This window comes from Nerophis ophidion, linkage group LG07 (genome assembly GCF_033978795.1).
Source record: "Nerophis ophidion isolate RoL-2023_Sa linkage group LG07, RoL_Noph_v1.0, whole genome shotgun sequence".
Taxonomy (NCBI): domain Eukaryota; kingdom Metazoa; phylum Chordata; class Actinopteri; order Syngnathiformes; family Syngnathidae; genus Nerophis; species Nerophis ophidion.
The window spans coordinates 50,755,677-50,774,017 of NC_084617.1; the positions used below are offsets into that span (position 1 = coordinate 50,755,677).

Below are 18,341 nucleotides of genomic sequence, written 5' to 3' on the forward strand. Positions count from 1 at the left end.
AGTCTTGTCAACCAAGACAGCCCCACAGCATCCAGAGCCTTAAGGAACTCCGGGCGGATCTCGTCCACCCCTGGGGCCTTGCCACCGAGGAGCTTTTTAACTACCTCAGCGACCTCAGCCCCAGAAATAGGAGAGACCACCACAGATTCCCCAGGCACTGCTTCCTCATAGGAAGACGTGTTGGTGGGATTGAGGAGGTCTTCGAAGTATTCCTTCCACCTATCCACAACATCCGCAGTCGAGGTCAGCAGAACACCATCCGCACCATACACGGTGTTGATAGTGCACTGCTTCCCCTTCCTGAGGCGGCGGACGGTGGTCCAGAATCGCTTCGAAGCCGTCCGGAAGTCGTTTTCCATGGCTTCCCCGAACTCTTCCCATGTCCGAGTTTTTGCCTCCGCGACCGCTGAAGCTGCACACCGCTTGGCCTGTCGGTACCTGTCCACTGCCTCCGGAGTCCTATGAGCCAAAAGGACCCGATAGGACTCCTTCTTCAGCTTGACGGCATCCCTCACCGCTGGTGTCCACCAAGGGGTTTTAGGATTGCCGCCCCGACAGGCACCAACTACCTTGCGGCCACAGCTCCGATCTGCCGCCTCGACAATAGAAGTGCGGAACATGGTCCACTCGGACTCAATGTCCAGCACCTCCCTCGTGACATGTTCAAAGTTCTTCCGGAGGTGGGAATTGAAACTTTGTCTGACAGGAGACTCTGCCAGACGTTCCAGGACCAATCCTGTTTTGTAATTAACCTAACCTGAATGCGAAAAAAACAATCCAATAAGGTTATTGGGTCAAACGTTACGCAGAATGTTTTCATTTTCTGATCCCTAAAGGCAAAAACAATTATGTTACATGTGGTTCTTGTCTTTTCAAGTGTTTTTAAATCTAAAATACATTATCTTAAATTGGATCAACTCCCAAGCACAGAGGTTTTATAGTAGCTGTTGTACTGACGTCGTATTTTGTAACCAGATCCAGGTTACAATAAGGCCCTGCTATGTAATACGACTGGGATGAGGTGGCGACTTGTCCAGGGTGTACCCCGCCTTCTGCCCGATTGTAGATGAGATAGGCGCCAGCGCCCCCCGCGACCCCAAAAGGGAATAAGTGGTAGAAATGGATGGATGGATGGATGGATGGATATGTAATACGACACCCGTGACAACTCAAAACTAGTGTAATGTGACTGCTCTGTTTAGTGTGCAACGACAAGAACAATTGCGAGTGACGCAAACACCTCGCATGGAGACCATCTAGCAGCACGCACCTGGAAATAACTCCTTCAATCTAATCATGGGTGTCTGGGTTTGCAATGTTGAATTTAAGCGTAATGGTGTGCACAGCTTGACGAGTCACATCGCTTGTGATCTACAACGAGAATGACAATCTTAAAACAACCTGAACCACAAGAGAGGCTTGAGTGAGGGAAGGGAAAAAGCACAATAAAAGCAACTCCATCACTCAGCTCTCTCTTGAGATGTTGTGAAGTGAATAGAGTGTTTTCTCTTCTTTTTATTTTCCTTTTACTCTGTAGCCACCATGTTTGGCTTTCCCAGTGCAAAGCCGAATGTGTCAGTGAGCTCCAAGCACTTGTCCCAGTCAAGCTAAAACTAAGGTCAATATTTAGCAGTTGCTGAGGAACTAGCCAGTAAAAGGGCCAAGAGTCAATTTGCATTAAACCAGGAGTTCTTAACTTTTTTGACCTCGGGGCCCAACTTTTCCACTACAGAGGAGCCCATTCAAAAATGTACACAAAATTAGTCATCTTACTTTGATTTTAATCGTATTCAATAATCATATCTAACTAACATAGTTTTCACAAAGATTATTATTTATTTGACACATAAACTTTAGGCTTAGGTAAGGCTAATGAGAAAAATAACTACTAACCAAATATACTGCATTAGAAGAGACTTATGAATAACTGATGAAAAATAAATATACATACAATTATGCACATTTTTTGTGCTAAGATACATTAAGCAAATTGATAATGATTGTTTCTTAACTAAATGTTCAATAAAATTAGAGTTAAAAATAAAATACGGCGTCACCACTTCAGTCATAATTTCTGCGCTCAAAAAACTTCTCTGTAATTTCAGCTCCAGATTGTCATTACTGCCACAAGTGGTTGAAAAGTATAATACAACCAGTCAAGGTAAAATTAAGGTCAATATTTAGCAGTTGCTGAGGAACTTTCCAGTGAAAAGGCCAAGAGCCGATTTGCATTAAACTGGCAATTCTTAACTTTTTCACCTTGGGGCCCAACCTTTCCACTACAGAGGGGCCCAGAGCCCACTCAAACTTTAACACAAAATTAGTAATCTTACTTTAATTTTAACCGTATTCAATAATTATATCTAACCAACATAGTTTTCACAAAGATTATTATTTAACACATAAACCTTAGGCTTAGGTAAGGCTAATGAGAAAATAAGTTTTAACCAAATATACTGCATTGGAAGAGACTTTGAAGATATGGTGACGAGACGAAAAATAATTATGCACAATTATGTTGTGCTAAAATAAATTAAGCAAATTGATAACGAATGTTTATTAACTAAATTGTCAATAAAATTAAAGTTAAAATGAAAATACAGCGTTACCACTTTACTCATATTTTCTGTGCTTAAAAAACTTCTCTATAATTTCAGCTGCGGATTGTCATTGCTGCCACAAGTGGTGGAAAACCAACACAATCGAGTACTGCTGCGGCCCTTAAGGACCACAGCTGAGAAACAGATATCTTTTGGCGGCCCAACAATTGGCCCCCTGGTTAAAAAGCACTGTAATAAATTTCAAGTGTTTGCATTGCCAAGCGCACATTAAGTGAAACAAAACTGAACACTGTATTTACATAATAGACTCAAGTGTTCATTATCATAAATCATCACTATAAGGACTTTATGTTATTCATCAACAGGGATGAATGTGCTTCATTTTTGTGATGAATACAGTTTTTATATAATCATAAATTAAAGAAGGACATGCGGATATTTTTTGCCTTTCCATCCATTCACTGTTGCCACCTACGCCTGATCCACTTTAATAAAGCTTTACGATTCACTGGCTTTTAATGAAACAACCTTGGGTTCATAGAAACGTCTGGCTGTTACGTGTAAACCTTTCCGTGACTAATTAACGTTAACAGAGTGCCCTAGTAAATGCATGCATTGTTGCAGCTATAAAGGCTGGGAGAGACAGAGTTGACAAGCACTGACCTGGGCAGAAAGACACTCTCCACCACATAGAAGTCTTGCATAAGCACGTCTCTGTCAGGTTTGGAGGTAAGGTTTCCAACTGTGTAGCCAATGCCGAGCTGAATGGCTCCCTTCAAGGCCGATGACGTTGTCTTGACGAGAGAAAACAAGTGTGTTATTGCAGCCTGTCGTCGGCAGTCTATGTTGATGTTATGAACAACAATCCCTAAAAATCTAAAAATCTACATGTGAATGCTTTGAGTTGCCAAAGAAAATCTTAATAATGGATAACATACAGCGGTAGCTCGACTTACGAGTACCCAAACCTTTGAGTGCTTTGAGAAAGGAGCTGGCTTTTGGCTACTTTATGTTAAGAGCAAAAAATAAATTTATGAGCCTCCCTGCTGCTAGTTGGCGTAACAAATGTCACATTGTATACCGTGAGAAAATATGGTCCTACTCGCTAGAAATTAGCTTATAGCTAGAAATACCGTTGGTTTTCAACTATGGGAAGGAAGAAAGTCAACGTAAAGAAGAAATGGATGATATTCATTGGATTTAAAAGAAAAACATCCAAAATATGAACGCACATCTAGTCTGCACCAGAAACAGAAGGAGTCCAAAGCTAACCAAATACTTTAAAACAATATCTAACTGGCAAACATTTATCCATGAAAATATGGGGAGGCTGCTGATTACGTGTTTGACGGAGAAACAACTCGGGAGGAGATACCATAGAAGTCCACAATCCAAGGAATATGCTAGGAGTGTTCAAAAAACACATTTATTTCAAATTGCGATTTGTATATATTTTGATTGTATTATGATTCCTAAATTGAGATATATTTTTTTAAGACTAAATATTTGGATTAAAAACATTAAACAACAGAAACATATATCTTTCGTCAATAAATACATTCTAGAAAACCCTGAAAGGGACAAGCGGTATAAAATTGGATGGATGGATGGAAAATATTTTTTTTAAATGTGCACGAGTGATGGGCATGCACGTTTGCGGTAGGCAGCTAATTATTTTATTTAGACCGACCTGCAAGTTTAACTTCTAATTGTGACAAAATATAAACATTTATTTGTAACATATATTCTCTTAAAGCACTATTGGTAACACATGCTAGCTGTTGGTTGTGTGCTTATATGTTTTATGATGTAAAAAAAATGTATATGAATGAGAGTAGTTGAGTAGTACAGGTTGAAATGTAAGACTTGCAAAGATTTGCCCTTTTATGATCGTGAAGAATTTTATTTTAAAATTGAGACAGTTTGACTCTCAAACTGACTGTTTTATTTCCTGTAGGAGTAGGTAGAAAAAATTATAACAAATGAAAGGTAATAACATTTATGAATAAATGAAATAAATAAAAAGCTAATTTGCCCATTAGGCGTAGTATAGGGTTACAGTGGGACAATCTGATTGGACGAGAAATAATTGCTTCGACACAATGTTGATGTTTTTCACTACACATGAAAGTACTTTTTTAAAATAAATGACTTTATGTAAAAAAATGATTCAGCATGAAACATTTAAAAATATTACACAGAACCAAAATGTCTAGTGGGGCACAAACAAATGAGCAAGTCTTGCTGTGAGGAAGCGTGCCACAGTAACAGCAGAAATGGCTGACATCAGCAGTGACGTCTAAAGTCAAGTGTGACCAGCACTTGACTCTGATCCCTTGCATGAGAGCTGAGCAGCGATCGTGACATTGTGTGCTGTATAACAACACATTCATAAGCACTCATGTGACTCACAACATTTCCTTCAATAATAGATAATATAAAGAAACAAAGTTCAGATATGTCATAAAACACTAAACACAGTAAGGCTTGAGGGCACGTTCTTACTTTTTTATACGTTTTCTCTCTGTGTGTACTCCAAGCCCCCCCAATGCCATTTTCTGTTGTTGTTGACATCTGAAAGAAAAATGTCACAACCTGTGTTAAGTCCAATCACTAAACACTAACACTGGCATAACTACAGACTGTAAAAAATGAGCGAAACACTTATTGATTGACCATATTTGGAGAAACTGGAACCGGAAACAAGTGATGAGACAAGACGACGTCAGCATAGTAACGTCTCAATTGCAAGGAAGACAAAGTCCGGAAGCTGATTTATTGCCTCTCTAAATGGTTCAAATCCAAGCTTTAAACTAGCTGATTAAATAATGAATTTGGTTTACAGAAGCATTGTCTCAGTCAAATAAATGCAAATCTATTTTTTTCAAGAGGGTAGGTCCATACAGTCCATGTCAAGGAAGAAACGCTTGCATCTTTTTTTTAAATGTTTTTTTTTGTTTTTGGTTTCGCTTAAAGTGGTGTTTATTTTTTTATTCATCCTGCAACCGGAAGAACCCTCACTAACTATTCTAGAGAGTTCTTGCACAATGTCACTGATTAAAATGTCGAAAAACATTAAGACAAGATTATATGTTTATTTACCTTGCTTAATGACAAGCTGTGTTCTTTACCATATTAGGGCCACATCTCTTGATTGACAGGTTTAATGTCCATCCACAGTTTCGATGTGTGTCGGGAACCTGAATAGGATACAGAAATAGTGAATTATGCACAGTGGAAAAGCAGGGAGAAATAATAATCACGGCCTCTCTAGATGCCCACATATGAGTGGAGAGAACTTTTTCCACTAATTTAGTGCCAACAGTTCATAAAGGAGCAGAGAGAGTGTTTTAATGAGGTGTAGGCTTACTTGCAGTACAAAACAAGTCCCACACAAGAACAGCAGTGGCCTGATCTATAAAGCTTGCGTACGCACAAAACAGGACCGAAAAGTTACATACTGTGTTTTTCACGCAAAAGTATGGGATTTTTAAAAACACAACCAGTCATTAGAATGGAGACAAAGTCATAATTCTACGCACAGTTGTATAGGTGAGACACTAGTTTATTTTTGTTAGTTTCTGTACATTTTACTTCTCTGCCATGCCGCTTCCGTAAGTCCAGAAATACATTTAGGAATTCGATAAAAGCTTGTGGTACAAACAAATTAAGCCTTTTAATAGGCCAACAGTAATGCATTTTGGAAAATGTAGAAAAATCTGAAGCCCTTTATTCCGTCCTTTATTTTTATACAGTCTTCCAGGTTGCATGCGACTGCAATGGCTGTATCAGGCACACAGCTTTTGGATGAATGCAGCTGAATGAATGATAAAAGGAGTCTGACCTGAGACTACCTTTGCCTAAGGTTAATATACCGTCAGAATCTGCAAAGCCTACGTACAGTACGTGTCCCATTGTTCTGTTTCTTCAAATTCAAAATGTTAGTTGTAGGTAGGGTCACCAACAGTCTCTTGAAAAACGGAATCGTCCCGTATTTAGAAACAAAAGTACGTAGTCAAGTACGTCCCTTGAGGTATTGAGCTGTCAAGGGACGCACGAGTGCCTCACAATACAAAGTTCCTGGGTTCGATCCCTGTGCTCAGGAACTTTCTGTGTGGAGTTTGCATGTTCCCCCCCCGTGATTGCAGGGGTTCGTTCCCTTGGTGGACAATAAATATTTATTATAATATATTCAAAATTATCAATTAAATTAATATTAATTTTAAGAAAATACAACCAGAAATTACGCAATATGTTACATTTGCAACAGCCATTTCAAGAAACCTTTTAACCGTTTTGAAATGGTTCTATCATTTATATTAGGGCTGGGCGTGATGGCCTTTTTTCAATATCTCAATATTTTTAGGCCATGTCACGACACACGATACATATCGACATTTTGCCTTAGCCTTTAACTAACACTTGATGCATATAGTCACATCACAGCAGTATGCTGATTCTATGTGTCTACATTAAAACATTCTTGTTCATACTGCATTAATAGGTGCTCATTTTAAACTTTCATGCAGAGAAGGAAATTACAACTAAGTCAATTTACCAAAACTGTATTTATTGAAAAGTTAGTTATTAAGCAGTGGCACAAACATTCATGTCATTTCAAAACAGAAAGTGCAAGACTGTCAGAGACATTTTAAAACAAGCTATTAGTGCACTTTTGTGCATGATGTCACTAAGACGACATATCAAAACAACACTAAATTAAAGTGCACTTTTTGTACAAAACGCCACTACAATAGTTTAGAACAAATAAAGTGTACATTTGTGCATGATGTCACACAAGATATTTCAATAACTGTCAAATAAAATGAGCTGCATAACAGGAAATCAAATTGCTATGTGGTAGGTTAATGCAGACGTTATCTCCTTATTTTGTTGACTATTTTTTTCATACGGTGTTGATGTGGAAATGGTTGCCTCGGCATTTTGTTGGTATGGCACCGAATGGAGATGTTGACATGCGGAGTACGCACTATTCATTCTCTAGCAGGTGACTTTTCAAATGATGCTACATATTAGCAGTAATGCTACTTTTTGTAGCAACGCTTTTGCCCCACACTTGAAAAATTACGGTTGTCTGTTCGACATATTCCCACTTGAATCCAGTTTTTCTTGGGAATTAATTCTTCTTTCATTTGTTACCAGATTCGCACCTTCTTTCTCTCCTATTACCACTCGCACCACAGCTAACGTTACCCATGCTGCTACCTCTCTGCTCCACGAGGACGTATACGTATGTGACATATGTAAGAAGGTGTGCTTGCTGTCTGTGAGAAGTAGAGACAACAAAGAGTGGGAAGAGCCTGTAGTGTAATGCCAGCAGCTAAAATTAACTGCGTGAGAACGTATACTCGAATATCAGGATATAGTCATTTTCAGAGACAAACCTGCGATATATCGAGAATATTGATATATCGCCCAGCCCTAATTTATATACCAAAAATAATATATTACAATATATCGTTTTCGCAATGTCGATTTTAGGCCATATTTTCCATCCATGTTTAGGCCCTAGACTACCACCTGTTGCTCTGACATGCGTGTGACAGCTAATTTCCACATGGGTTGGTGTAACCACATTTTTTTTTCATACAACAAGGAGTTGCACCAAAAAATCCAAATAAAGTTGCAGTATTAAAACCATCCATTTTCTGCCACTTATTCTCTTCGTGGTAGCAGGGGGCGCTGGAGCCTATGTCAGCTACAATCAGGCAGAATATGCAAAATATTGTCAACACACAACACACCAGGATAGCTTGCGAGATTTGCACATATCTCGCTATTGTACACTTAATCATTGTGTACGGTCAATCGTGGTGCACATATAGACAAACATTTGCACATATAAATAATTTAGATTATCCAATTAGCTGGAGGAAGCTGGAGTAATGGGAAAATGTGTTTCAATTACAAACTAATCAGAAGTCAACCAGCACTCCATCCAGTGAATTGTTCAAAACTTGAGAGACGGCACTCGATATATTTGTGTACGCCTCATTGAAAGGGTGAGATAAAATGTGTCTTGCTGTTATCCGAGTGAGTGGGTATTGCAATTGATAAAGCTTGGGATGAGGAGTAGAGGCTTGAGACAATAAGAACATTTGGATTTGGTCTGATAAAGTTAGTCTGCAGTAGCCTCACCACCTGCATATAAATGATAGATGCACCTGCTGGTATTGGAGCACTTATCTATTACGCACAACTTTCTCACACATCTAAATGCTGCTGTTTTTGTAAAATCAAGGGTGTTCCATTAGGAATTGTTACACTCAAGCAGAAAAAACAGAATGAAGCACCAGTTTGTAAAGAGTCTCTGGTTGCTATAAACACATTACGAATGCATACACACTTGAGGTATTTGTCTTCAAATAGTGTTCATGTTTGTGAGTGTGCATCATTCATATATATTCACTATCGCCGCAAAAACTCCTAAAAACACTGCTACTACTGTATGAGGATTTGAATACTGTATGAACCATTGATCCAAGTGTATGACTGTGAGGAATAGTAATAAGGCTACGGGCCTGTTGAGCTCTCTGCTGTTTGGCCTCATTGTCAAGAGGCAGTTGTGTCACGCTTGCGCTCACTCGCTCTCTTGCGCTCACCTGACTGACCCCCTCCACCCATCTGGTGGACACTCAAACAGACGGTTTCCAGAACAGTCCATAAAGAGCGGCACCAAACAACGGCACGGGTATGTTGTTTGCCGCCACAAAAGAGTGTCAGACAGAGAAATGAAAGCATGAATCATCTCAATAAACCATTTTTATTGAAATTATGTAACTCTATATCTAAAGCAAGTGCATACTCTCTATGGTTGCTGTAAAAATAAACTTCTCAAGTCTTCGAGTATCACCCGCCTTGCTGAAAAACTCTACCGCCCTTTAAATGAATATGCGCAAGTGCAGATCAGTCTTTCACACAACACCCTGATAGTTTTTTCAGAGACAATGTTACTGCGTCCAGTCAGTTTTTATGGAAGTCAAACAACCACTCCTTCACCCAGGAGTCATGACAAGGAAAATATGTGCAGAGAGCAGACATGAGACGTCTGGTATGACAAAAATGCAATGCTTCGGAAGTTTTCAAAAGTCGAAGCAACCTTGCTGGTCAGCTGATTGTTGGTCTTTTTATGTTGCACGATTGCACAAAGAAAAATTCCTAGTTTGTGAACCCGTTCTCAAACAATTGCAATAAAACTATTCTGATTCTGAAACATTATCAGGTATCAAGCATGCTCCACCCGAGCATTAACCTTTGCTAAAAGAGTTCCATTTTCATAATTATTTTTGTATGCGAATATTACTCGAATCATTTTCATACACAGACATTTTTCATGAACTTTATCAAGTTAGTGTGGAAAAGCCTATGATTTAAATTTTACTCACCGGGTTCAACAGGAATATAGCAGCCATAGCATTTGTTTTTAAATCCTTTCGTTTGCAAAGATCCCTCCACCGCTCAAAAGCAACTCCAATATTCACTCTGGTAAATCTCTTTGTCGAGTCGTTTTTTAGTTACCGCTTTTTCTTGAACGGGTTTTCTTTAAGTTCTAAGCCATGGGTGTCAAACTCTGACCCGCAAGCCAAATTTGGCCCGCCGTGTAATTTAATTTGGCCCTTGAGGCAATATCAAATTAACATTACAGCTGGCCCGCCGTTATTACACAGCAGCGGTGCCGCTGTAACACCGCAATTTCTCACACTTGCCAATCCTCCCGAAGTTCAGTCCCCCTCCCGTAAATCTCCCAGGGCAAGCATTCTGCTGACTTCCACCCGGACAACAATATTGAGGGGCGTGCCTTAAAGGCACTGCCTTTAGCATTCTCTATAACCTTTCGTCACGTCCGCATTTCCTCCATACAAACAGCGTGCAGGCCCACTCACATAATGTATACGGCTATTACACACACACACATAAGTGAATGCAAGCATACTTGGTCAACAGCCATATAGGTCACACTGAGGGTGGCCGTATACACAACTTTAACACTGTTACAAATATGCGCCAAACTGTGAACTCACACCAAACAAGAATAACAAACATATTTTGGGAGAACATCTGCACTGTAACATAACATAAACATAACAGAACGCTACAATATATTTTGATATTTACCTCAGAAGGCTGCAAATAGAAAAGAGGCATTCAATTTGTATTTAAATTGTATTTGCCATTGATATTTTTAAATTATTATTATTTGAAACTCAATTTTGCATGTCACTATAAAGATACTGTATATAAGCCTTGCTTGTTCAATGTTCAATGCAAAACTTGTTTGGGTCCCTATTAAAAGATTAATTTGTTCAACTTTGGCCCGCGGCTTTGTTCAGTTGTAAATTTTGGCCCACTCTGTATTTGAGTTTGACAACCCTGTTCTAAGCCATCACTGCAAATGTTCACTTCTCTGAAACCGCTTTTGTGTACGTGCGTACTACAGACATCTTCATGTAATCGAGACAGCCATGAATGAAAGGCATCAACGCAAGTACTCGGACCTACTTTTTTTTGCTATTTTCTTTTCAACAATGTAAACCCTGCGCTTTATACATTGCTGCGCCTAACTTTTGGATTTTCTCGGTTCATAAGCTTCTCTTGCCACCAATACATTTTGCCTGGTCACAACAGACCAATGAAATTTCCAAATGGGTCACGGTGGACCAATGACGTTGTTGACATTAAATAAAAACACACACCCTATAATTCAGTCAGCTACTTAGCGCCTAATGCATTCACTCTCGTCATTGAAAAGACAACGAAATGCACACAACACAGCCCCAAAACCAAAAATGATGGACCCAACCAACGAAAAAAGTAAATAGCCACAGCACTGAACAGAAATACACCGCCATTAACTTGCCCGTAAAAGACGTATACAATTTTAGCGGTTCAGCGGCAGGAGGAGGAAGACAAAGACAAGCTCCGTTAGGCTACAATGCTACAATGTCTTTTGTTACATTTGTGTGAATGAACACAAGCAGCTGTGTAAATATTCCTTGTTTCAATGTGTACCCATTAAAGAATTGTGCGACCATTATATGTACAAAATAGAAATTACAGTAAATAAATGTTTTTCAATTTATTTTGTAATGCTGAAAAAGAGAATTTTTTTCATCCTGACTTTAAATGGCAAAATAAACAATTTCTGTTTACAGAAGAAAATTGTGTAATATCACCCCCATGGATGAATTTTTGTTTTAATTATCACTGGATGCAAAAATCTAATTTGATTATTTTTTGAGAGGGATTTACCTAGGCTTAAAAAAAATGCATGCGTCCAAGATGGTCAACTTAATTCTCACAGAGAATATAAAAACGAAACATGTACACAATGCGTATATCCAAGAATGATTACAACTTGGAGCTAATGCAGATAAGTTTTGCTGTATTTTTGCAGTGTAACAAATGTTTATTTGCAGTAAGTAGCAGATAATAATAATGATAATAATAATAATAATAATGAATTACAATCCCTGTTTCCAAATAAGTTGGGAAATTGTATTAGATGTAAATATAAACGGAATACAATGATTTGCAAATCCTTTTCAACCCTTTTTCAGTTGAATCCACTACAAAGACAAGATATTTGATGTTCAAACTCATAAACTTTATTTTTTTTGAAAATAATAATTAACTTAGAATTTCATGGCTGCAACACGTGCCAAAGTAGTTGGGAAAGGGAATTTTCATCCTCTGTGTTACATCACTTTTTCTTTTAACAACACTCAATAAACGTTTGGGAACTGAGGAAATTAATTGTTTAAGCTTTGAAAGTGGACTTCTTTCCCATTCTTGTTTAATGTAGAGCTTTACTCGTTCAACAGTCCGGGGTCTCTGCTGTCGTATTTTATGTTTCATAATGCGCCACACATTTTCCATGGGAGACAGGTTTGGACTGCAGGCGGGCCAGGAAAGTACCCGCTCTCTTTTACTACGAAACCACACTGATATAACATGTGGCTTGGCATTGACTTGCTGAACTAAGCAGAACGTCCATGATAACGTTGCTTGGATGACAACATATGTTGCTCCAAAACCTGTATGGACCATTTAGCATTAAAGGTGCCTTCACAGATGTGTAAGTTACCCATGCCTTGGGCATTAATACACCCCTATACCATCACAGATGCTGGCTTTTGAACTTCGCGCCTATAACAATCCGGATGGTTCTTTTCCTCTTTGTTCCGGAGGACACCACATCCACAGTTTCCAAATATAATTTGAAATGTGGACTCATCAGATCACAGAACACTTTTCCACTATGCATCAGTCCATCTTAGATGAGCTCGGGCCCAGCGAAGCCAGCGTCTTTCCTTGGTGTTGTTGAAAAATGGGTTTTGCTTTGCATAGCAGAGTTTTAACTTGCACTTACAGATGTAGCAACCAACTGTAGTTACTGACAGTAGTTTTATGAAGTGTTCCTGAGCCCATGTGGTGATATCCTTTACAAACTGTTGTCTGTTTTTAATGCAGTACCACCTGAGGGATCAAATGTCCGTAATATTATCGCTTTTGTGCAGTGATTTCTCCAGATTCTCTGAACTTTTTGATGATTTTACGGACCGTAGATGGTAAAATCCGTAAATTCCTTGCAATAGCTTGTTGAGAAATGTTGTTCTAAAACTGTTCGACAATTTGCTTACAAAGTGGTGACCCTCGCCCCATCCATTTCAGGGAGCTGCTTTTAGACCCAATCATGGCACCCAACTACTTCAAATTAGCCTGCACACCTGTGGGATGTTCCAAATAAGTGTTTGATGAGAATTTCTCAACTTTAACAGTATTTATTGCCACCTTTCTCAACTTCTTTGTCACGTGTTGCTGGTATCAAATTCTAAAGTTCATGATTATTTGCACACAAAAAAATGTTTATCAGTTTGAACATCAAATATGTTGTCTTTGTAGCATATTCAACTGAATATGGGTTGAAAATGCTTTGCAAATCATTGTATTCCGTTTATATTTACATCTAACACAATTTCCCAACTCATATGGAAACGGGGTTTGTAGATTTATAAAGCGCTTTTCTATTGACTAAGTACTCAAAGTGCTCACAGAGAATTGAGAACCCATTATTAATTCACTCCACTTTTACACATGGTGGTGGTAAGCTACATTTGTAGCCACAGCTGCCCTGGGGTAGACTGACAGAAGCATGGCTGCCAATTTGTGCCTACGTCCCCTCCGACCAACAGCTATCATTCATTCACCAGAGCGAGCGGCACTGGGATCAAGGGTAAAGTGCCTTGCCCAAGGACACAAAGGCAGTGACTTGGATGGCCAGAGACGAGGATCAAATCAGGAACACTCAAGTCGCTGACACAGCCGTTCTACCAACCACGCCGTCCCTGACATCTACTAGGTTCTTTCACCAGTAACACAGATTTTACAAATAGGGTCAGTTCTTTTTCAGTCCACAGAGACTATTAGGTTACTGTTGCAGATGAGATAGGACATAATGTAGAATCAATAGTAGACCAGCAATGCAGTGGCTTTGGACTTGGCTTGTAAAGTATTTGACCTTTACCATCCAAGACCGTTAGATAAGATCTCTGTATTGAATACATTCAAAAAGTGGTAGTAATAATCTGAATAGATTGAGGTGGTGACCAGCCTCATCAAACTAACTGCTCTAAACACAAAATTTGGGAGATTTTTGCAGTATTTTAAAATCACCATTCAATTCTCAATCCAGAAATAATCAAGTGCCAGGTGCACAAGTTGCATTGACAAATTAATAAAGTGCTTGAAATAAATAATTACAACACAACCAATCCAAACAGTATCTCCTGAGACAGGGAAGGTGTATACGTTGTGTGGGGCAGTACTTTGTAATACTGTCACCTTGTGTAAACACTTGTCATCGTTTGGTCTGTCAGTGGCTTAGTTACCCTACTGTGAAAAGTACAGTTGTCAGTTCTGTTACAGATCACACAGTAAGCTACAAACGCCTGTGTGTGGGCTCCACTCAATGCAAAAAAGGCATTGCTTATTTTGAATAACATTAACATAACTTTGGCATCAATATATTTATGGACAGTATATATTTAATACAAAGCAAAAGGACACCAGCTGGATTTCAATAAGCAATTAGGTATACAATTTGATTGGATTAATGAGATAGATACTTAGTAAATTGATGATTATGTTTCAACTAGCAACGAGTTACACACACACACACACACACACACACACACACACACACACACACACACACACACACACACACACACACACAGTGAGTAGCTTCCCAATTGTTAATCATAAAAGACGTCCTGTTGTCATGCAAAAGACTGCAAATATTGAGTTATAAACTGTTCAACAAATTATTAGAAAGTTGAAGGAAAATGGAGAAACATTGCATAGATTCGACATTTGCGATAAATGTTTGTAAGTCTAGACAGAAATTGATGTGATGTTGCAGAATCATATTTAAAAAAACAATGCAGATCAAAGATGGGACGTTGGGAAGACTATGTCTCCCGGCTGGCCTGGGAACGCCTCGGGATCCCCCGGGAAGAGCTAGACGAAGTGGCTGGGGAGAGGGAAGTCTGGGTTTCCCTGCTTAGGCTGTTGCCCCCGCGACCCGACCTCGGATAAGCGGAAGAAGATGGATGGATGGATGGATGCAGATCAAAGATGAAACACAGTATTAGAATGTGTGACTGGCTAAAACAATGTCATTGTTTTTGCACTGTTGCCGTTTTTACTCTGGCTAAATTATGCAAACTTTGATTTGTTTTAACCCCCTATAAAACTAGGGTACCATTACTAACATGTATTTTGATACTAAAAGAGAAGGGGACCACAACAAAATCTAATTATTGGCTTTATTCTAACAAAAATTATTGCACTCAAAAGAACAAATTTAGAAGATTTCAAATGTTTACATTGGGCTTTTCTTATTGCACTCAAAAAACAATTTACAATTTTCCATGGTACATATAGCCTGCCATGATCTAGAATTGGGTGGGAATAGTATGGAAATCTTATATTGACATTGGTTTATGATTGCCACTCATGATCTGTGCTTTAAGACAAATATAATAATTAGTAAATACTAAGAACAATACTGTGGCTAAAATTACACAGATAACACATGTAGCAGGTAAAACACACCTTATTAAAAATAAAACAAAAATTAAGTTGTCGGAATTTGTTACGAAATTCAGTCAATTAACTTGCATTAGTTTACGCTACGTGGGCTGTTTTTACTCTACTAATAATTGATAGGAGGCCAACCAGCTGTATGAACATCCACAAATCTATATGAGGACAACAGGGAAGCAAGGGAACCTGTCGGTCTTTAAACTCTTTGAGCAGGTTTGGATTCTTGTCCTTGAAATCTTTACCTAAGTCTGAAGTATTGCCACCGTTGGCGAGATATTTTTTGGATCCCTTGCGTGTTATAGCTTCACCTTTTTTGTTTGTTTTGAAGCCAAAATATCTCTGTATTGGACATCCAATCTGTATTGTTTACACAAAATATTGCCGTTTTTTTGCGCTATTTTTTTTGCCAATCCTTCTTGCCACACTGTTTCTGGTTGTATGTGGTCTGTGTGCGCATGTTGACATAATCAACATGCTCTGCAACGTCACCGTGAAACAGCAGCGTACGGATGGAAACATTTTTAGTATTTTTCAAAGGCAGTATAGTACATTTTTTTAGAGTTGTTAGTACATTTATACAATACAACCCTATATAACATACAAATATATCCTAGTTGACTAAGACCATTTCAGTAATATTGATAATCGCAGTATTGCCATATTTAAATAAAACTATTACGTTGAGCGATTTATTGCATATCGTATTGTAGCCATTTATTAACTAGACTAGACTATGGAGATGAAGCAAAGGGTTGAGAAACAGCAATACCAAGTGCGGTAAGAATTATTTTAAGGACCTATAGTTGTTTAAAACTAAGCAGGCATTTTTCCTGCATTCAAATATTCCTACAAAATCAGTGGTCAATTTGTTATCTTAAGACCTTGTCAGTCAGTATGAGATAAACATTGTGTGAAGAATTTAGCGTAAAATGTGTACTACCCACCAGCCCTGGTAGACCTCAATGCGTTTTGTCACAATGGTTCCATCTCTAAACGCTGCCATATTGCATGCCACTATTCAATGTGTGTGTGTGTGTGTGTGTGTGTGTGTTTGCGTGTGTATGTGACCTTTACAGAATTAGCGGGAGTGTTGACCTTTCACAAGTGACATGAAAAGATAGGTGAGCTAGGAGAATGAGGAAGACAAACTAAAGTTGTATCCATTGTAGTCTTTAGCTGTTTGCCTCCTTTAATGTTGTGACATTTTATTCGGAGCTAAGTCAATGCAGAGAACAGGCTCTGCTGTGTAGTCTGCACTAATAAGGACAATGAGTCTATTTCAACAAGTACAATCAGGCATAGTAGATTTACTGACTGCACGCATTCTGTTGATGCCAGGCAAAAAAACAAAAAACAAAGACAACAAACCCATGGAGAGAGGCCTGTGGATATGCTATTCGAAATTCTTCTTTCCGCTGTCATTCTGCAGGAGAGGCAACAAGGAGGATGAGGAGGCTTATCCAGCAAGTCACATGAATCCACCCGAGGACCATGGGGAAGAATCCTTAGAGAGGACTATAAAGCCATAAAATTGGGACAATGTCCCCTAGAAAAACATATTGAAAAAGCGATTGTTTTTTAACCACCAATTGACATCAGTGGCATACAGCATCCAAGTTGGCCTCAGTTGCTGACATGACATAAAGAAACATCATGTCATACATCATATAACATCTAATGATATGAAAGAGGAAGAAAAAAGAACACACAAACCCAAACTACCCTAATCTGGTTCATCCCGACAGGTTTATCACTTGCAAATATTATTGGGTGATACAGTGGAATGTTTAAGGCCAGGCACAGTCTGTTCCCAGACACTACAATTTCTATTTTCTTATTCTGTTCTAATTGTTCCTACAAATATGTACTGGCGTTACACAAAAAACCACAACAAAGCCAAAACAGTTATAAGTGAATCCTTTAGTTGCTTACTGAAGTTTCATGACATAACACTATGTCTTGTGTGATGTCACATATGATGACTCATGATTTGTGCCACTTCAGAAGCTTATTTTTGAGTTTGAGTTTATTTCAAACATGCAAGCATACACATGATACATCACAATTTCCAGTTTCTCTTTCCAACATGTTCGATTTTGCCATTCAACTTTGGAAGAATTTTAATTTAGAGATTTCACTTTATATAAAGTGTGGAGGAATTCAAGTACCTCGATGTCTTGTTCATGAGTGAGGGAAGAGTGGATCGTAAGATCGAGAGGCAGATCGGTGTGGCGTCTTCAGTAATGCGGACGCTGTATCAATCAGTTGTGGTGAGGAATGAGCTCAGCCGGAAGGCAAAGCTCTGAATTTATTGGTCGATCTACGTTCCCATCCTCACCTATGGACATGAGTTTTGGTTATGAGCGAAAGGACAAGATCACGGGTACAAGGAGCCGAAATGAGTTTCCTCCGCCGGGTGGCGGGGCTCTCCCTTAGCGATAGGGTGAGAAGCTCTGCCATCCGGGGGGAGCTCGAAGTAAAGCCGCCGCTCCTCCACATCGAGAGGAGCCAGATGAGGTGGTTCGGGCATCTGGGCATCTAGGGAGGTGTTTAGGGCACGTCCGACTGGCAGGAGGCCACGTGGAAGACCCAGGACACGTTGGAAAGACTATGCCTCGGGATCCCCCGGGAGGAGCTGGAAGAAATGGCTGT

General features: G+C 39.1%; 1 protein-coding gene across 2 annotated transcripts in view; it reads right to left on the reverse strand.

The window, feature by feature from the left end:
• pip5k1bb (phosphatidylinositol-4-phosphate 5-kinase, type I, beta b) overlaps window positions 1-18,341 on the reverse strand; it is an 84,711-nt gene that overhangs the window by 51,542 nt on the left and 14,828 nt on the right. For both annotated transcript variants that reach the window (XR_009807522.1, XM_061906346.1), the window contains exons 2-4: window positions 5,664-5,761; window positions 5,067-5,135; window positions 3,225-3,355 (exon numbers count right to left, since the gene is read on the reverse strand). Coding sequence is in view for 1 of the 2 variants with exons in the window: in XM_061906346.1 (XP_061762330.1) it covers window positions 3,225-3,355; window positions 5,067-5,135 (200 nt within the window). In the remaining variant the exon portion in view is untranslated. The remainder of the gene's footprint in view (window positions 1-3,224; window positions 3,356-5,066; window positions 5,136-5,663; window positions 5,762-18,341) is intronic.